Source organism: Mobula birostris, chromosome 6 (genome assembly GCF_030028105.1).
Source record: "Mobula birostris isolate sMobBir1 chromosome 6, sMobBir1.hap1, whole genome shotgun sequence".
NCBI classification, from domain to species: domain Eukaryota; kingdom Metazoa; phylum Chordata; class Chondrichthyes; order Myliobatiformes; family Myliobatidae; genus Mobula; species Mobula birostris.
Window position 1 is genome coordinate 96025776 of NC_092375.1, and position 21957 is coordinate 96047732.

The following is a 21957-nucleotide window of genomic DNA, read 5'->3' on the forward strand; positions in this document are numbered from 1 at the left end:
CTCTCTCCCCAGAGTACCAAACTAATCTTAATCCATTCTCACCCAGTAGCATTCCCAAACCACTGACACTGGACTAATCTATCAGAATCAGGTTTATTATCAAGGGTATGTGACATGAAATTTGTTAATTTAGCAGCAGCAGTTCAATGCAATACATAATATAGAAGAAAATAATAATAATAAATAAGTAAATCAATTGTGTTGGGCACGTGGCCAAGTGGTTAAGGTGTTCGTCTCGTTATCTCAAGGTCGCTAGTTCAAGCCTCAACTGTGGCAGCGTGTTTGTGCCCTTGAGCAAGGCACTTAATCACACATTGCTCTAGTCTGTGCGAGGAGTGGTGCCCCACACAGACTTCCAATTTGTGCCTTGTAAGGCATGAAAATGCCTGACGCAGGCCTCTCATGGTCTGAGTCGACGTTCCCCTCCCTCCCAAATCAATTACAGTATACGTATATTGAATAGACAAAAACAGTAGGCTGCAAAGCATGTGCTACCAGGCCGTGAGGAAATGATATGGGTCAGCTGCACCTTTCCTCATTCCCTGTTACGCCCACTGTTGAACTTGAGTGCACGCGAGGTCATTACCCACGCGGTCATCAGTCAGTACGAGTAAAAAACACACGTTGCTTGAGGGTTTCTTTGGAAGAGATGGTAGGGGACATAAAAGGCCTAACGATGATGATAATGCAGACACAGCTGAGGCCGAGACTGCAAAACAAAAAAGAAAGCTTCCTTCAACAGAAAATTTGACGAGTCGTACATAAAATATGGCTTTATTGCGACCGGTGACTCGCACGCTGCAAGCCCCCTGTGTGCGATATGTGGAAACAAGCTGCCTAATCGCTACAGAGATTTCTTTCAGGAAAAAAAGTCACCACTGGCAGCACACTTCAGTGATGAGGAGTGGATAACAAAACTCGCTTGTCTGTGTGACATCTTCAACCTGCTCAATGAACTCAATTTGTCACTTCAGGGGAGAATGACAACTGTCTTCAAGTTGGCAGATAAAGTATCTGCTTTCAAAGCCAAACTGGAACTGTGGGGACGGCGAGTGGACAGGGGCATATTTGACATGTTCCCGACATTAGCTGGGATTTTGGGAGAGACTGAGGCTGCACCGTCCTTCTCACAGCTGGTGTGCAAACATCTATCTTTGCTGTAGACAGAATTTGAGCGTTACTTCTCAACCGCAAACGTGCAAAGGAGTGGGTCCGTGACCCATTTGTGAATGTCCCCAGTGAATCACCCATGTCAGCGCGGGAAGAAGATGAACTCCTCGAGCTTGCAAATGACGGTGGGCTGAAAAGTATGTTTGACATAACAACTTTGCTGGCATTGTGGATCAAAGTCAAAGCTGAAAATCCTGAGATAGTCACAAAAGCACTGAAAACCTTCCTTCCATTTCCAATATCATATCTCTGCGAAGCAGGATTTTCTGCAATGAATGCAATGAAAACTAAATTGCAGAATAGACTGGACACAAGGAACCTCCTTCGAGTATTGCTGTCTCTCATCACCTCTTGATAGGACCGTCTTGTTGCAGGGAAACAAGCCCAGGGCTCCCACTGATTCAGCGATATTGGTGTGTTTAATATCCAAACGTTACTTAAAATGTTGTGATGCTATTGACTTATAAGTGACATAATTGACTTATCACTATATTCATGGGAGGAAAATACACGCAGTGTGTTTAATATTAAATTTGTTAGATAAACCCTTTTAGAAACAAAATTGGGTGTATTATTAACCACTTATAGTTTCACCTATATTCCAGTGGTGATTAACACCGCCTTCCACCCTCCCCGCACACCCTCCCCACCCCACCCGCCGGTCAGCTGGTCCGCAAGAATATTGCCAATATTAAACCGGTCTGCAGTGCAAAAAAGGTTGGGGACCCCTGGACTTAAAAAAGTGCAAAAACAGAAATACTGTATTAAAAAAAGTGAGGTAGTGTTCAGGGGTTCAATGTCCATTTAGGAATCGGATGGCAGAGGGGAAGAAGCTGTTCCTGAATCGCTGAGTGTGTGCCTTCAGGCTTCTGTACCTCCTACCTGATGGTAACAGTGAGAAAAGGGCATGTCCTGGGTGCTGGAGGTGGCTGCCTTTCTGAGACACCGCTCCCTGAACATGTCCTGGGTACTCAATGGATCTGAATTAGTGCCAAAGTGTGGCCACCTCATGGTCTCACACCCACCCACTGTCTCACACCCCATCCCACTTACTGTCTCCCACCCCAGCCCACCCACTGTCTCACACCCACCCACTGTCACACACCCACCGTCTCCCATCCCACCCCACCCACTGTCTCACACCCACCCACTGTCTCACACCCCACCCACTGTCTAAAACCCTACAAACTCTCTCCCATCCCATCCATCTCTCCCACCCACCTCACTGTCTCCCACCCCACCCACCTCTCTCCCACCCCACCCACTCTCTCACACCCGTCTCCCACCCCACCCACTCTCTCCCACCCCACTCACTGTCCCCCACCCACCCACTCTCTCCCATCCAACCCACTGTCTCCCACCCCACCCACTCTCTCCCATCCCACCTCACTCTCTCCCATCCCACCCACTGTCTCTCACCCCGCCCGCTCTCTCACACCCACCCACTGTCTCCCACCCCACCCACTCTCTCCCATCCCACCTCACTCTCTCCCATCCCATCCACTATCTCCCATCCCGCCCACTGTCTCCCATCCCACCCACTCTCTCCCATCCCACCCACTGTCTCCCATTTACTCTCTCCCACCCTACCCACTGTCTCCCACCCGACCCACTCTCTCCCATCCCGCCCACTGTCTCTCACCCCACCACCTCTCTCCCATTCCACCTCATTCTCTCCCATCCCACCCACTGTCTCCCACCCCGCCCACTCTCTCACACCCACACACTCACTCCCATCCCACCCAGTCTCCCATCCCACCCACTCTCTACCACCCCACCCACTCTCTCACACCCACCGTCTCCCACCCCACCCACTCTCTCCCACCCCACTCACTGTCTCCCACCCCACTCACTGTCTCCCACCCACTCATTCTCTCCCACCCGCCCACTCTCACACACCCACCCACTGTCTCCCACCCCACCCACTCTCTCCCATCCCGCCCACTGTCTCTCACCCCACCCACTCTCTCCCATCACACCCACTGTCTCCCATCCCACCCACTGTCTCTCACACCCACCCACTCTCTCCCACCCTACCCACTGTCTCCCACCCCACCCACTCTCTCCCACCCCACTCTCTACCACCCACCCACTCTCTCACACCCACCGTCCCCCACCCCACCCACTCTTTCCCACCCCACTCACTGTCTCCCACCCACTCACTCTCTCCCACCCACTCACTCCCACCCCGCCCACTCTCTCCCATCCCACCCACTGTCTCCCACCTCACCCACCCACTGTCTCCCATCCCACCTCACTCTCTCCCATCCCATCCACTCTCTCCCACCCGGCCCACTGACTCCCATCCCACCCACTGTCTCCCAACCCACCCACTCTCTCCCACCCTACCCACTGTCTCCCTCCCCACCCACTCTCTCCCACTCCACCCACTGTCTCCCACCCTACCCACTCATTCCCACCCCACCCACTGTCTCCCACCCCACCTCAATCTCTCCCACCCTACCCACTGTCTCCCACCCCACCCACTCTCTCCCATCCCACCCACTCTCTCCCACCCTACCCACTGTCTCCCACCCCACCCACTGTCTCCCACCCGCCCACTCTCACACACCCACCCACTGTCTCCCACCCCACCCACCCACTGTCTCCCACCCCACCCACTCTCTCCCATCTCACCCACTCTCTCCCACTCCACCCACTGTCTCCCACCTCACCCACTCTCTCCCATCCCACCCACTGTCTCTCACCCTGCCCACTCTCTCCCACCCCACTCTCTACCACCCACCCACTCTCTCACACCCACCGTCTCCAACCCCACTCACTGTCTCCCACCCACTCACTCTCTCCCACCCACTCACTCCCACCCCGCCCACTCTCTCCCATCCCACCCACTGTCTCCCATCCCACCTCACTCTCTCCCATCCCATCCACTCTCTCCCACCCTGCCCACTGTCTCCCATCCCAACCACTCTCTCCCACTCCACCCACAGTCACCCACCCCACCTCACTCTCTCCCACCCTACCCACTGTCTCCCACCCCACCCACTCTCTCCCATCTCACCCACTCTCTCCCACTCCACCCACTGTCTCCCACCTCACCCACTCTCTCCCATCCCACCCACTGTCTTTCACCCCACCACCTCTCTCCCATTCCACCTCATTCTCTCCCATCCCACCCACTGTCTCCCACCCCGCCCACTCTCTCACACCCACACACTCTCTCCCATCCCACCCAGTCTCCCATCCCACCCACTCTCTACCACCCCACCCACTCTCTCACACCCACCGTCTCCCACCCCACCCACTCTCTCCCACCCCACTCACTGTCTCCCACCCCACTCACTGTCTCCCACTCACTCACTCTCTCCCACCCGCCCACTCTCACACACCCACCCACTGTCTCCCATCCCACCTCACTCTCTCCCATCCCATCCACTCTCTCCCACCCCGCCCACTGACTCCCATCCCACCCACTCTCTCCCACCCTACCCACTCTCTCCCACCCCGCCCACTGTCTCCCATCCCACCCACTGTCTCACACCCCGCCCACTCTCTCCCACCCTACCCACTGTCTCCCATCCCACCTACTCTCTCCCACCCCACTCACTCTCTTCCATCCCACCCACTGTCTCCCACCCCACCCACTCTCTTCCACTCCACCCACTGTCTCCCACACCACCCACTCTCTCCCACCCCACTCACTGTCTCACAGCCCGCCCACTCTCTCCCACCCCGCCCACTGTCTCTCACCCCACCCACTCTCAACCACCCTACCCACTTCTCCCACCACGCCCACTCTCTCCCACCCCGCACACTCGCACCCCACCCACTCTCTCCCACTCCGCCCACTGTCTCCCACCCCGCCCACTCTCTCCCACCCTACCCACTGACTCCCACCCCGCCCACTCTCTCCCATCCCATCCACTCTCTTCCACCTTACCCACTGTCTCCCATTCCACCCACTGTCTCCCACCCCACCCACTCTCTCCCACCCCGCCCACTGTCTCTCACTCCACCCACTCTCTCCCATCCCACCCACTGTCTCCCACCTCACCCACTCTCCCTCCCCACCCACTCTCTTCCACCCTGCCCACTGTCTCCCACCCCACCCACTCTCTCCCACTCCACCCACTGTCTCCCACCTCACCTACTCTCTCCCATCCCGCCCACCGTCTCTCACCCCACCACCTCTCTCCCATTCCACCTCATTCTCTCCCATCCCACCCACTGTCTCCCACCCCACCCACTCTCTCACACCCACCCACTGTCTCCCATCCCACCCACTCTCTCCCATCCCACCCACTCTCCCATCCCACCCACCGTCTCTCACACCCACCCACTCTCTCCCACCCTACCCACTGTCTCCCACCCCACCCACTCTCTCCCACCCTACCCACTGTCTCCCACCCCACCCACTCTCTCCCACTCCACTCTCTACCACCCACCCACTCTCTCACACCCACCGTCTCCCACCCCACCCACTCTCTCCCACCCCACTCACTGTCTCCCACCCCACTCACTGTCTCCCACCCACTCACTCCCACCCCGCCCACTCTCTCCCATCCCACCCACTGTCTCCCACCCCACCCACCCACTGTCTCCCATCCCACCTCACTCTCTCCCATCCCGTCCACTCTCTCCCACCCGGCCCACTGACTCCCATCCCACCCACTCTCTCCCACCCTACCCACTGTCTCCCATCCCTCCCACTGTCACCCACCCTGCCCACTCTCTCACAACCACCCACTGTCTCCCACCCCACCCACTCTCTCCCACCCTACCCACTGTCTCCCTCCTCATCCACTCTCTCCCACTCCACCCACTGTCTCCCACCTCACCCACTCTCTCCCATCCCGCCCACTGTCTCCCACCCCGCCCACTCTCTCACACCCACATACTCACTCCCATCCCACCCACTCTCTCACACCCACCCACTCTCTCCCATCCCACCCACTGTCTCCCATCCCACCCACTGTCTCCCATCCCACCTCACTCTCTCGCATCCCATCCACTCTCTCCCACCCCACCCACTGACTCCCACCCTACCCACTCTCTCCCACCCCGCCCACTGTCTCCCACCCCACCACCTCTCTCCCATCCCACCTCATTCTCTCCCATCCCACCCACTGTCTCCCACCCCGCCCACTCTCTCACACCCACACACTCTCTCCCATCCCACCTCACTCTCTCCCATCCCATCCACTCTCTTCCACCCTACCCACTGTCTCCCATTCCGCCCACTATCTCCCACCCCACCCACTCTCTCCCACCCCGCCCACTGTCTCTCACCCCACCCACTCTCTCACACCCACCCACTGTCTCCCACCTCACCCACTCTCTCCCATCCCGCCCACTGTCTCTCACCCCACCACCTCTCTCCCATTCCACCTCATTCTCTCCCATCCCACCCACTGTCTCCCATCCCACCCACTGTCTCTCACCCCACCCACTCTCTACCTCCCCACCCACTCTCTCACACCCACCATCTCCCACCCCACCCACTCTCTCCCACCCCGCCCACTCTCTTCCATCCCACCCACTGTCTCCCACCCGCCCACTCTCACACACCCACCCACTGTCTCCCACCCCACCCACCCACTGTCTCCCATCCCACCTCACTCTCTCCCATCCCATCCACTCTCTCCCACCCCACCCACTGACTCCCACCCTACCCACTCTCTCCCACCCCGCCCACTGTCTCCCACCCCGCCCACTCTCTCCCACCCCCCCCACTGTCTCTCACCCCACCCACTCTCTCCCACCCTACCCACTGTCTCCCACCCTACCCACTGTCTCCCACCACGCCCACTGTCTCTCACCCACACACTATCTCCCACCCCACCCACTCTGTCACACCCACCCACTCTCTCCCACCCCACCCACTGTCTCCCATCCCACCCACTGTCTCCCATCCCACCTCACTCTCTCCCATCCCATCCACTCTCTCCCACCCCACCCACTTACTCCCACCCTACCCACTCTCTCCCACCCCGCCCACTGTCTCCCACCCCGCCCACTCTCTCACACCCACACACTCTCTCCCATCCCATCCACTCTCTCCCACCCCGCCCACTCTCTCCCATCCCACCTCATTCTCTCCCATCCCACCCACTGTCTCCCATCCCATCCACTCTCTTCCACCCTACCCACTGTCTCCTATTCCGCCCACTGTCTCTCACCCCACCCACTCTCTCCCACACCACCCACTGTCTCTCGCCCCTCCCACTCTCACACCCCACTCACTCTCCCTCCCCACCCACTCTCTCCCACCCCGCCCACTCCCACCCCGCCCACTCTCCCTCCCCACCCACTGTCTCCCACTCCACCCTGCCCACTCTCTTCCACCCTGCCCACTGTCTCCCACCCCGCCCATCGTCTCCCATCCCACCTACTCTCTCCCACCCTACTCAATGTCTCCCACCCCGCCCAGTCTACCACCCCGCTCACTCTCTCCCATCCCACCCACTGTCACCCACCCCACCCACTCTCTCCCACCCCAACCACTCTCCCTCCCCACCCACTGTCTCCCACCCTGCCCACTGTCTCCTACACCACCTACTCTCTCCCATCCCACCTCACTCTCTCCCACCCCAGCCACTCTCTTCCACCCTACCCACTGTCTCCCACCCCGCCCACTGTCTCCCACCCCACCCACTCTCTCCCACCCCGCCCACTGTCTCCCACACCACCTACTCTCTCCCATCCCACCCACTCTCCCACCCTACCCACTGTCCTCCCATCCCACCCACTCTCTCCCACCCTACCCACTGTCTCCCACCCTACCCACTGTCTCTCACCTCACCCACTGTCTCTCACCCCACCCACTGTCTCTCATCCCACCCACTCTCTCCCACCCCACCCACTGTCTCCTATCCTACCCACTGTCTCCCACCATACCCACTGTCCTCCCATCCCACCCACTCTCTCCCACCTTACCCACTGTCTCCCACCCCGCCCACTGTCTCTCATCCCACCCACTCTCTCCCACCCCACCCACTGTCTCCCATCCCACCCACTCTCTCCCACCCCGCCCACTGTCTCTCATCCCACCCACTCTCTCCCACCCTACCCACTGTCTCCCACCCCGCCCACTGTCTCTCATCCCACCCACTCTCTCCCACCCCACCCACTGTCTCCCATCCCACCCACTCTCTCCCACCCCGCCCACTGTCTCTCATCCCACCCACTCTCTCCCACCCTACCCACTGTCTCCCACCCCGCCCACTGTCTCTCATCCCACCCACTCTCTCCCACCCCACCCACTGTCTCCCATCCTATTCTGTGCAGTCAGAAGAAGAGGCTCTTGAAGGAAGAGAAAGGAGGGAATGTTGGTAGTCACAGCTGGGTGTTCTGAACGTAACTGAGAGGGATGAGGGAAGAGAGGTAGGATGTAACCAGAGTGTATTCTGAAAATGCGGCACGTTTTGGTCACAGCAGCAGAGGTTAAGGGTGAAAGTTTCAGGTAGATTGAGTGTCACTTGAGTGGCTGATCAGTGTGGTGTAGCTTGTACATGGTTGGAGCTGTACTGGGTCTAGTCAAATGGAGAGTGTTCCATCACACTCCTGAGCTCTGCAAGGGCTTTGGGAGTGAGACGCTGTAGGATTAGGGATAATTATTAGGGGTAGGGTCAGGATTTGATCTTACAGAAATAATGATATGGCATAGAAACCGGGCCTACGGCCCGCCACGTCATGCCAAACTTTTCAACAATTTCCATTTGTCCACAATAGGACCTTATCCATCTCTGCCTTGTCTGTTTGAGTGCCTTTCTAACTGCCTTTTAAATATAGTGATTGTAGCTTATTGCACCTCCTCCTTGGGCAGTGAATTCCAGGTAACAAAGTCGAAATCGAGATTATTGGCACATGTACAAGTTCATCTATGCCTGGGTGCAATAAGGAAATTATTTGCAGCAGCATCATGTAAGATTTAAACATAAATTATATACAATTTTACAAGAAAGAAGACACTTAGAACCATATCCATTTGAGTGACGTGTTGGTCATGGTGTTACTAAGCTACGGTTATAACAGCACACAAAATGCTGAGGAGCTCAGCAGGCCAGACAGTACCTATGGAGGGAGTAGATGGCCAGCATCCCAGGTTCGGACCACGTGACTCAGATAGTGGGGATCTTTGATAACGGGTGCTACCTTCTCGAGGTAGCACTTCCTGTTATTACTCCGGAGAAGGAAGGATTCAAAGGGGGGAAAGTGGCCACAGTGGTTGACAAAGGAAGTCAGAGATAGCATAGCATTAAAAAGTCTAACAGAGCTAAGGTGAGTGGGAAGACGGATGATTGGGAAATTTTTAAGGAGCAACAGAACTTAACTAAAAAGGCAATATGGGGAGAAAAAATGAGGTATGAACGCAAGCTAGCTAGGAATATAAAGGAGGATAGCAAAAGTTTTTTAGGTATGTGAAGAGAAGGAAGATAGATAAGAACAATGTTGGGCCCTTAAAGAATGAATTGGGAGAAATTGTTATGGGAAACAGAGAAATGGCAGATGAATTTAATAAGTTCTTTGGATCTGTCTTCACTAGGGAAGACACAAGCAATCTCCCAGATGTATGGATGGGCCAAGGACATGGGTAACAGAGGAACTGAAACAGATTGACATTAGGAAGGAAACGGTGATGAGTAGACTGATGGGACTGAAGGCTAACAAATCCCCAGGTCCAGATGGTCTGCATCCTAGGGTACTAAAGGAGGTGGCTCTGGAAATTGCAGATGCTTTGGTCATCATTTTCCAATGTTCCTTAGATTCAGGATCAGTTCCTGAGGATTGGCGAATGGCTAATGTTATCCCACTTTTTAAGAAAGAAGGGAGGGAGAAAACAGAGAACTATCACCCTGTTAGCCTAACATCAGTAGTGGGGAAGATGCTAGAGTCCATTATTAAAGATGAAATAGCAGCATATCTTGATAGCAGTGATAAGATTGGGCCGAGCCAGCATGGATTTACCAAGGGCAAATCATGCTTGACTAATCTATTGGAGTTTTTCGAGGATGTAACCAGGAAGATAGACGCGGGAGATCCAGTGGATGTGGTGTACCTTGACTTTCAGAAGGCATTTGATAAGGTACCACATAGGAGATTGGTTGGTAAAATCAGAGCTCATGGCATTGGGGGGAGGATATTGACATGGATAGAAAACTGGCTGGCAGGTAGAAAGCAAAGTGTAGCAGTAAATGGGTGTTTCTCGGAATGACAGGTGGTGACTAGTGGGGTGCCACAGGGCTCGGTATTGGGACCACAGTTGTTTACGATTTACGTCAATGATTTAGAGAAAGGCATTGTGAATAACATCAGCAAGTTTGCTGATGATACTAAGCTGGGTGACAGTGTGACATGATGAGGATGTTAGGAGAATTCAAGGTGACTTGGATAGGCTGGGTGAGTGGGCAGAAACTTAGCAGATGGCGTTTAATGTGAATAAGTGTGAGGTTATTCATTTTGGGAGCAAGAACAGGAAGGCAGATTATTATCTGAACAGTGTGGAGTTAGGTAAGGGAGAAATACAAAGAGATCTAGGAGTACTTGTTCATCAGTCTCTGAAGGTGAATGAGCAAGAGCAGCAGGCAGTGAAGAAGGCTAATGGAATGTTGGCCTTTATTACAAAGGGAATTGAGTACAAGAGCAAGGAAATCCTTTTGCATTTGTACAGCGCCCTGGTGAGACCACACCTGGAGTATTGTGTGCAGTTTTGGTCTTCAGGGTTAAGGAAGGACATCCTGGCTGCGGAGGTGCAGCGTAGATTCACTAGGTTAATTCCTGGGATGTCCGGACTGTCTTACGCAGAGAGGTTAGAGAGACTGGGCTTGTACACGCTGGAACTAAGGAGATTGAGGGGGGATCTGATTGAGACATATAAGATTATTAAGGGATTGGACAAGATAGAGGCAGGAAATATGTTCCGGGTGCTGGGAGAGTCCAGTACCAGAGGGCATTGTTTAAGAATAAGGGGTAGGTCATTTAGGACAGAGTTGAGGAGGAACTTCTTCTCCCAGAGAGTTGTGGAGGTGTGGAACGCGCTGCCTCAGAAGGCAGTAGAGGCCAATTCTCTGGATGCTTTCAAGAAGGAGCTAGATAGGTATCTTATGGATAGGGGAATCAAGGGTTATGGGGACAAGGCAGGAACCGGGTATTGGTAGTAGATGGTCAGCCGTGATCTCAGAATGGCGATGCAGGCTCGAAGGGCCGAATGGTCTACTTCTGCACCTATTGTCTATTGTCCTGATGATAGTGATCTCTGTGTAAACAAAACTTACCCCTCAGACCCTTTTACAATCCTTACTCCCACCGTAACCTATTAACCAAATCCTTCCTCCCACCTTAACCTATTAACCAAATCCTCTCACCTTAACCTATTAACCAAATCCTTACTCCCACCTTAACCTATGCTCCCTTGTCTTTGGGAAATGGATTTAGGATATCTATCCCTCATATAATGTTATATACTTCTATCATTGTTCCAGGTAAACAACTTCTCCCCGTGACTAAATTCCTCCAATCCTCTACACTCTCTCTGGTGCAGCCATATTGTGAGATAGGGTGAGTCCTGGCTCTGGGGACCCTGAATGGAAATCTATAAAAGACATGGAGCCATTTCATAAGGCCGAGGGCAGCAGAATTGAACAGACGGTGGGCCAGCTCAGATGCCAGCCTTCCAGGTCCCGGATCAACATATGCATCAAGTACCTGCCATCGCTGCTTTTCTCGCATTTTGACTTCCTTCTCGATCAGCTGCTGCCTGCGTTCCGTCTCCTCCTGGAGCCTTTTCTCCAGCTGCTCCCTGCGGAATCGTTCCTCTTGCAACGCCTGTTTCTTCGCCTCCATTTCCCGCTCCTCCAGAACCGGGAAGAAAGAACATCAGTAAACCAAGCTGGCAGAAAAGCAGCACGTGACTTTGTCCAATGGAGATGGGCTTCTCTCTTCAAAGTATAAACATTAACAACTGAAACAGAGTAAAATCTCCTCCACCACTTCTACTGATCAGATTTTTACACACCCAGCCAGCATGAAAGTCAATAAGGAACCCTGACGGTATCCAGTCAGAGGAAGAGACAGCGAACTCTGCCTTTACGCTAAACCTGTGCAATGGCAGTTCTACATGGCACTCCAGCATGAAGCACATTCACAAAGAGGAGCGCAACAGCCACAGGACACACAACCACCTTCCACATTCAGCACCAACACCAACAGAATTTCTCAGCTTCAGTGCCTGTTTCATAGTTTTAAGCTGAAAAGGTGCAGAAAATAATTGGGATATTGATGGTGGGGTTTGGCCGTTGTACTGCCATTAAATCTCAAGGATAAGTGGTTAAATTAAGTGGTTCCTGGAAATGATTATTGTCTTTGCATGAAGTCAGTAGAACATGTAGTTTTGTGTTGCAGGAAGTATGGGATACAGAGAGAGATGATGAGAAATAAATTAAGGGAGTTGGGGGTGCAGGAATTCACATTAAAAGGGTTGCTGGGCATGGGTGAGAGAGCACAAGTCCGGGTATTTTTAGTGTTTTTAAGGGATACAGGGTTTTTTTTATAGGATATGACGAATAAACAGGAATAGGGTACTAGGATGGTCAAAGATGGGAGGGTGAAGTGTAGGTTTGTATGTGTGTGTGTGTGTGTGTGTGTATGTATGTGTGTGTGTGTGTGTGTGTGTGTGTGTGTGTGATTGGGTGAAGGGATTTAGAATGTATGTCTAGTGCACATTCTGGAGCAGAGGGTGGCGGTAATGCACCATTAAGCTGGATGCCAACCGCCGTAAAACAAGATACAGACAGACAGTCTTTGCATGAATGTTGCTTGCCATTTATCAGCCTAGGTCTTGTTAGGGGTGGCTTCATTTTCTGAGGAGCTGCAAATGGAATTGAACAGTGATCAATCATCAGTGAACATCCCCACTTGTGGTTTCATGATGGATGGAAATGATGGGGCAAGTGAGGATGTTTGGAGCCTAGGACACCGCCCTGAGCAACTCTTACAGGAATCAATGATTGACTAACCTTTATTGACCACAACCAACCTTAGAGTGGTTTAATAAATTATTGTTCCCTGTACCAAGATATAGTGAAAAACTTTGGAGTAGCACACACAAAATGCTGGAGGAACTCAACAGGTCAGGTAGCATCTTGCACAGCATCCATACAGACATTTTCATTGAGGTGGTACAATGGAAAACACGCAGAATAACGTGTTAACAGATATAGATGAAGTGCAGTACGGACAGGCCATGAGAAGGTAGATTGGGAGATCTTATCATACATTGGGGTTGAAGCTGTCCTTGTGCTTGGTGGCATGAGCTTTCAGGCTTTTTAAGCTTCTGCTTGATGGGGGGGGCAGGCGTGGTGAGAAGTGAGGTTTGTGGTGGGTGGGGTCTTTACCAAGACAGCAAGAAGTGCATGGAGGGGAGACTAACTTTTGTGATGGACTGGCCACAACTCTGCAGATTCTTGCAGTCTCAGGCAGAGTTGTTGCCGTAACAAACTATGATGGATCTGGATCGGATGCTTTCTGTAGTGCAGCTATAAAAATTGGCCAGGGTTGACATGGGTAAGCCGAATCTTTTAGCCTCCTGAGGTTCGACCTACCCTTCAATGTCCACTGACTTCAGCTTTAACAGTGATGGCCACACTTGGTCAAACACTGCCTTGATGCTGGGGGCAATTACTCTCCCCTCTGGCATTCAGTTCCACACTTGGACCAAGGTGGACCTGGAGGTGCCTGAACTGGGCAGTGGTCAATGGGTTATTGCTAACAGCAGTGTTGACAACACCATTATCTACTTTGCAAGTGACGAAAATGTCAAAAGTGATGAAAATGGAATGGCAAGGTGGTGTATTTAGTATTGCAGCTGAATATTGACCGGTCCCAGAGACTTAGTTGCATCCAGTGCTTGCAGCTGTTTCTTCATATAGAGTGGAGTGAATCAGTTTGGCTGAAGAGGGGATCTGTGGTGACGGGATACAGAGGAATGCTCTGTTTCTCTCTGCAATGTGCTCAGTCAGAATCAGGTTTATCATCACATGACATGAAATTTGTTGTTTGATGGCAGAAGTACAGTACAAAATTATAAAACAAATCAACAGTCCAAACTGAAAGGAACAATGACGTAGTGTCCGTGGCCAATTGGGAAAGCTGATGGTGAAGGGGAAGAAACTGCTCCTGAATCGTTGAGCGTGGTTTGGCAGGCTCCTGTGCTTCCTCGTCGGTACAAATAAAAGAGGACTCACCTCAGACGGTCAGGTTCCTTAATGACAGATGTTGCCTTCTTGAAGCACTGCCTCTTGAAGGTGCCTATGATGGAGCTGGCTGAGATCACAACCTCGGCAGCCTCTGTGCATGGAGCTCCTGTGCCACCAGTCACACTCTCCACTATACATCTATAGAAGTCTTGGTGACCTATCAACTTTCTTCAAATTCCCTAATGAAGTAGAGCTGCCAGCTTGCCTTCATGACTGCATCAACGTTTTGGGCCCAGGAAAGGAGATATTGAAACCCAGGAACTTGAAGCTGCTCACCTTTTCCACCACTGACCCCTAAGGACTAGTGTGTAGCCCCCATTTCCTGAAGCCCACAATCAACTCCTTAGTCTTGCTGACTTTGAGTGTGAGGGTGTTGTGACACCGCTCAAACAGCTGATCTATCTCAGTCTTGTATGCCGTCTAGTTACCATCTGGCATTTTACCAGAATCAGTGCTAGCAGTCATTTGGAGACAGGGATTTAACATATTCATTGCGATATTAACAAAAAAGGAATTTCACCCAGAAATAGTTGTGAGACCTTAAAATCACTACCTGGAAGGGTGGCTGAGACGAGCGTGAACAAGTGCCTGCAGTAGGAGAGGAGGGCTCAGTCTGAATGAGAATGAAAACACTGACTGATCTTTGCTACTGTAAGTACTGTATATGATCCATCCAGTGTTACAGCTTCTGTGTTGTGAGACAGCGCCTGAACAGACAGTGTTCATGAACTGCTTACAAAGTCTATGTCTTTTGGCACAGAAGGTGACAAGGAAATTAATTTCATGGTTTTAACATGTCCAGAGCACTCAAACAGGAACTCAGAGCTTATTGAGATAGAAACGAAGAGACATTAAGGTGATCACAGTGTGAAATCACCCCAGAAGCTGGGAATAGAAGATGAGAACTCACTTTGCTCTCAATGAGCCACGCTTTTTCAGCCTGAGCCTCCTTCAAAAGACGTTCCATCTCCTCAAGTTTTGCAACATTGAACGTACTGGCACTGCACACAAGCATAGAAAACATGACAAACATGTTGAAAGTTCATAATACAATTGTGCTGGCAGCTCATTCCACACTCTCACTGCCCTCTGAGTGAAAAAGATCCCCTTACATTCCCCTTAAACATTTCACCTTTCACCCTTCACCTCTAGTTCTTGTTTCACCCAACTTCAGTGGAAAAAGCCTGCTTGCGTTTATCCTATCTATACCCCTCATATTTTTGTATAGCTCTAAAAATCTCCCCTCAATCTTCAATGCTCCAGAGAATAAAGTCCTAACCTGTTGGACTTTTCCATCTAACTCAGGTCTTCAAGTCCTGGCAACATCCTTGTAAATTTTCTCTGCACTCTTTCATTCATATTGACCTCTTTCCTGTAGGTGGGTTTCCTCTTTCCTGGTAGAGTGATCAAAACTGCACACAATCCTCAAATTAGGCCTCGTCAACATCTTACACAACTTCAATGTTACATTCCAACACCTGTACTCAGTACTTTGATTTATGAAGGCCAATGTGCCAAAAGCTTTCTTTACGGCCCTGTGCTACCTGTGCCACCACTCTCAATGAATGATGGATCTGTATTTCCAGATCCCGCTGTTCTACTGTACTTCCCAGTGTTCTACCACCCACCATGGTTTGTCCTCCAAAATGCAAAACCTCTTTTCTGCAATAAACTCTATTGCCATTTTTCCAGCTGGTCCAGACCCACAGCAAGTCATGATAGCCTTCCTCGCTGTCCCATACGTTCCCAATCTTGGTGTCATCTGCAAATTTGCTGATCCATTTTCCCACATTATCATCCAGATCATTGATCTAGATGACAAACAACAATGGACCCAGCACTAATTCCTGCGGCATACCACTAGTCACAGCCCTCCAGTCAGAGAGGTAACCATCTACTACCACTCTCTGGCTTCACCCACATAGCCAATGTCTAATCCAATTTACTAACTCATCTTGAATGCAGAGTGATCAAAACTTCTTGTGGGACCTTGTCAAGGAACTTGCTAAATTCTATTTAGACAATATCCTCTGCCTTTCCTTTATCAGCTTTTCTAGTAAATTCCTGAAAAAACTCTACAAGATTGGTTAGACATGACCTACGCACACAAAACCAGGTTCACTATCCTTAATCAGTCCCTGTCTATCTATATATACTTATATATATGCTCCTGTAGAATACCTTCCAATAACTTACCTATTACTGATGTCAGGCTCACCAGTCTATAATGATCTGGCTTATTCTTAGAACCTTTCTTAAGCAACAGAACAGCATTAGCTATTCTCCAATCCTCCAGCACTTCATCCCTGCATCTGCACTAGCCCCCACAGGGTGGGGTCCAAGGGAACACCTAGTCAGGCCATGGGGACTTATCCACCCAATTTGTCTTAAAATACCTCCTCCTCTGTAATCTGTATATGGTCCATGAACTCGCTGCTGCTTTGCCTCACTTCTACAGAGTCTGTGTCCATCTCCTGAGTAAACAATGATGCAAAAAAATCCATTTAAGATCTTCCCCTTCTCTTTTGGCTGCATGCACAGATGGTCACTTCCAGAGGACCAATTTTGTCCATTGCTATCCTTTTGCTCTAAATATATCTGTGGAAGCCCTTGGGATTCATCTTCACCTTGTCTGTTCAGGCAACCTTATGCCTTTTGTTAGCCCTCCTCATTTCCTTCTCTTTCATTTCTTATACTCCTCAAGTATTCCATTTGCTCCTACCTGCCTTTACCTGCTGTGCATCTCCTTCTTTTTCTTATCCAGGGTCTAATACCTCTTGAAAACCAAAGTTCCCTAAACCTGTAATCTTTGCCTTTTATTCTGACAGAAACGGACAAATGCTGTATTCTCAGAATTTCACCTTTGCAAGAAAACGGCCTGTCGCAATCCACACTTGCCAGATCCTTTCTGATACCATCAAAATTGGCCTTTCTCCAATGTAGAGAAAAACCCATGGACCAGATCTATCCTTCTCTATAATTATCTTGAAACTCATGAAACTATGATCACTGTGCAAAGTGCTCCCTTACACAATCTTTTATCATCTGCCCTGTCTCATTCCTTAATAGTATCGCACTCTCTCTAATTTGGGACCTTTATTTACTGATTAAGGAAACTGTCCTGAACACATTTGACAAACTCTATCAAATCCAGCACTTTTACAGTATGGGAGTCCCAGTCAATATATGGAAAGTTAAAATCAGCTATGATTACAATATATGCTTCTTGCCACAGTCTGCTATCTCTCTACAAATTTGCACCTCTAAATCAGGCAGGCGATTGGGAGAAGTCTTCACGTGTGCCCTTACCAATGCCTGGATACCTTATCAAAGGCTGACAATGATAAATGCACTACTCTCTTCAACCCTTCAGAGAGCCAACACAGGTTCAATAGGTCAAAGCTCTTCCACTGCAGATTCTACACTTTGCTGATTCTAGTGAAACCAGTTTCACTGAACACACCATATAAAAAACTTGAATTCAGACATACCAAATGCATCCACTGGGGAGCGACAGAGAGCACAACTTATCAACCAGCCAAACTGATTTTGCAAAGAACCCAGACACTATGACCTGTCCTTCAGAGGGGGAGGAGGAATCAGGAAGATAGGGGCTTGGGAGAGGATCAATGATGAAAGAGCAGAGCCAAAGCATAGTCGGCACAGTGATACAACTGGTAGAACCACTGCCTGACAGCTTCAAACGAGGTCTTGGGAGCTGTGTTCAATCACAGGTCAGGACAGCGATTCAATTCTGACCTCCCATGCTGTCTGTGTGTGATGTTTACACGTTCTCATCGTGACTCTGGGTTTCCCCAAGTGCTTCACTTTTCTCCCACATTGATAGGTGTATTTGTCAGTTTAATTTGGCCCTGATGTGTAGTGAGTGGTAGAATGTGTGAGAAGAAGAGAATGGGATGAATGTGGGTTTGGTGTGACTGGTGTTGGAGGGTCTGTACAGACTCAACGGGCCCAAGGGCCTACTTCACACCCCACCTTCTGCTCCTCCCAGCAACTTCTGGTTTGATTCATTTACTGGGTCTGGAGTTCACTGTCCCAACAGTGTTTATCTCCCTTCCCTAATTGCCATCGAGGTGGTGAAGGTGAGCTCCTTCATGAACTGGTGAAGATGCTCCCCAGTGCTTTTCAGGAGGGAGTTCCACAATTCAGACACAGTGAGGATAGTGGTATAACTTGCTCAAGTTGTCTCCTGCACAATGCTGACCGTCTTGTGTTTGCCTGATCTCTTTGGCTGCCTTACTCCTTTCCATTCTGGAAATTCTTCCCCCCTCCATCTATTGGCAGCATTTTCAGTTGTCTCAGCTCATGCCATTTGTCAACAGCAATGCAACTGGCACAATTCAGTGCAGCTCCTTCTCTGCAGCACAGAAGATTCTGGAGGAACACCGATGGTCAGGCAACATCTGTGAAAGGCAATGTATCAGGTTGAGACTGTTCACCTGGACTGACAGAATAGAGGGAAGACAGCTGGTATAAATATGTGAGGGAAACGAACTGGCAAATGGTAGTTGGATCCAGGTGGTGAGGGTGACAGGCAGTTGGAGGAGAGGAGATTAGAGGTGGTGACAAAGGCTGGGAGATGACAAAGAGATGAAGATGAAGCAATCTGCTAGGGTGAATGTGGGGCATGGAGTGGTTGGGCAAATGAGAACAGTAGGGGGAGGTGACCCAGTGGGTTGGGGATGGGCAGATGGAGTGGGTGGAAGAGGGGAAAGAAATAGAGTGATGGGGTGCTGTGGTGGGTATAGGAAGAATGGGGGTAGATCAGGAGGAGAGAGGGGCAAAGAGTGGAGGTTATATGGAATTTGTGACTTCAATGTTCACACTGCCAGGTAATAAGACTACCCAGGTGCAATATCAGATGCTTGTCCTCCAGTCTATATTTAACCTCACTCTTGCAGTGGAGGAGGCCAAGGACAGGCAGGTTGGTGTGGGAATGGGGAGGAGAATTACAACAGTTAGTAACTAGGATTCTACCCTTTTCAGACCTTTGTCACCTCCCAGCCTAGAAGAAGGGTCTCGACCCAAACATTGTCGATTTTCCCTCCCAGATGCCGCCTGACCTACTGATTCTCTACAGTACTTTTGTGTTGTTCCAGCTTCTTGCATTTGCTGTCTCTTATGTCTCCATCTGCTTCACTCCCTGCTCGTTTTACACCAGACGTCAGAGTTCAAGCAAGATCGAAACATTCCTGCTTTCAGGATGGCTAATCACATAGGTTATAGACAGAGTAGATTTAATATCAATGACACGGTAGCATTGTGGTTAGCACACTGCTTTACAGTGCAGGTGACCTGGGTTCAATCCCAGCCGCGGCCTGTAAGGAGTTAATACGTTCTCCCTGTGACCGCGTGGGTTTCCTCCCACAGTCCAGGATGCACTGGCTGGTAGATTAATTGGTCATTGTAAATTGTCCATGATTAGGCTGGGTTAAATCTGGGGTTGCTGGGCAGCACGGCTCAAAGGGCCGGAAATGCCTGTCCCGTGTAGAATCTCAATAAGTAAATAAAATGCAGTGGCTGAGTATAAACATGCTATATCGTTGTCTGAGGATTGGGGAATCCCTGCTATGAAAGTCAGTTCAAAGATGTGATGCCTTTGCCTTCCTCGGGATTTCTCATCCAGCAAAGTACTTTTGAAATGAAAACCAAAAGCAAAACTGCAGATGTTGGCAATCTAAAATGCTGAGCAGGTCAGGCAGCATCAGTGTTAATGTGTCAGGTTGAGGAGCCTTTGTTGTGACTCTGTTTCTCTTCCCATGGACACAGCCTGGCCAGTTGAGTATTTCAAACGCATTTGAAGGGCAGACAGCATTATAGTGTTGAAACTTTACACAGAGTAAGGCTCAGGAAATAGAAAGCAACAATGACCACTGTTTGGCTTTCTGCAGGGTGGGTGTTAAACAGTAGCCCAGATCATCAGGGAATGTTCCCTTGTCCCTGAGATCTTTCAGGTTCAGCTGAGAGCACACATTGTTTCTCCTGAAATAGAGTACATCTCTCCCTCAGTACTGGTGTACAATGTCCACCTCCATCATCCATCCCTGGAACAAACAGAGTGATCCGCAAATCTGTAAATGTTAAAATGTTCTCTGTATGTCCGTGGAAAAGCCGTGGTGAGAAAGGAGTTTGAAAATATTCAATAGCAAGCAACATTATTTCATCAATTCATTCACTTTCAAATGCTTCGAGATGTCAGACTGACCAACTGGGAACAATAACAGAGATAATAAATGGAAAGGAACAGATGGAGACAGAGGTAGAGAAGACAGTCAGATTCTTTTTCCCAGTGTAGAAATGTCAAGGACAATAGGATGTGCAGTTTACCTGAGTTTTAAGGAGATGTATGGGATGCTTTTTGCAGAGTGCCTGGACCAGGCTGCTAAGAGTGATGCTCGAAGCAGACAACTGAAAGGCAGTTAGATAGACAAATGAATATGCAGAGGTGGAGGGAAATGGATCACATACGGGTAGGAGAGATTTGGTTTAACTTGACATCATGTACAGCACAGACATTGTGAGGCTAAGGACCCCCCTGTGCCGTACTCCTCTACATCCCAGGTTAGCTTCCTGGCTGAACTGTAATAATATGGTGCACTGAAATTACCACGTGAAATGAAGTGAAGTAGGAAATATTCCGGCTTCCATTCCTTAACTTAAAAGTCAATGAAAGCTAGACTAGGCCATTTGCTGACAGATCTCAAAAGCCTCATTATGTTACCCACAACCATCTTGCAGATGTTTCTTACCGCTTCAAATTACAAACTACAAAGATTAGCCCCATACTTAACCAATTAGGAACTTCAATCTCCAGCAGTTTGGTGTTTGGAGACAACAGCTGCTGCAGGTCCTTTTCTTGTGAACATATGTGGCCCATCAAACATCACCTTGGTCTGGTGACAGCATCTTAGAATTACTGGGTTGAGTCCAATCTCACTCTCCGTACAACAGATTTTGTCAGGATGAAGCTCCAAGTGACCAGTGTTGGAACTTAGGGTAGTGAGATCACATCAAGATTGTGGCAACTGTCCAGACAAACTCTGACATATGTACCAGGAGATTTATTAATTGCTCCCTTTCAACCTGCCTCTCTCTGTACCTCCTAAAACAACTCATCTTTGGGATCAATGAGCAATCTGCTGAAGGAACTCAGCAGATCGAGTAGAATCTATGGGGGTAGAGGAATTGTCCAATCCCTGCATCAGGACCGAGCAATTTTGTGAGCAATTTCGGGTTCCTAGGAAACATCTGCTAGCATTGGAGAGGAAATTTCTTTAGCCCAAGGGTGGTGAATCTGTGGAATTCATTGCCACAAATGGCTGTGGAAGTAAAGTCATTGGGTATATTCAAAGCGGATGTTGATAGATTGCTTATTAGACAGGGCATCAAAACTTACGGGGAGAAGCCAGGAGAATGGGGTTGAGGGGGTTAATAAATCAAGCATGATGGAATGGCACAGCAGACTCAATGGGCCGAGTGGCCTTATTCTGCTCCTATGTCTTATGAGGGGCTAGGGAAGCTGCCAGTGTAAAGAGGAAAGGGGGAGTGAGAC

At 50.2% G+C, this 21957-nt stretch overlaps 1 protein-coding gene across 1 annotated transcript in view; it reads right to left on the minus strand.

Moving 5' to 3' along the window:
• phldb2b (pleckstrin homology-like domain, family B, member 2b) overlaps window positions 1–21957 on the minus strand; it is a 324137-nt gene that overhangs the window by 20676 nt on the left and 281504 nt on the right. The window contains exons 19-20 of the mRNA XM_072259726.1: window positions 15295–15385; window positions 11836–11982 (exon numbers count right to left, since the gene is read on the minus strand). Coding sequence (XP_072115827.1) covers window positions 11836–11982; window positions 15295–15385 — 238 coding nt within the window. The remainder of the gene's footprint in view (window positions 1–11835; window positions 11983–15294; window positions 15386–21957) is intronic.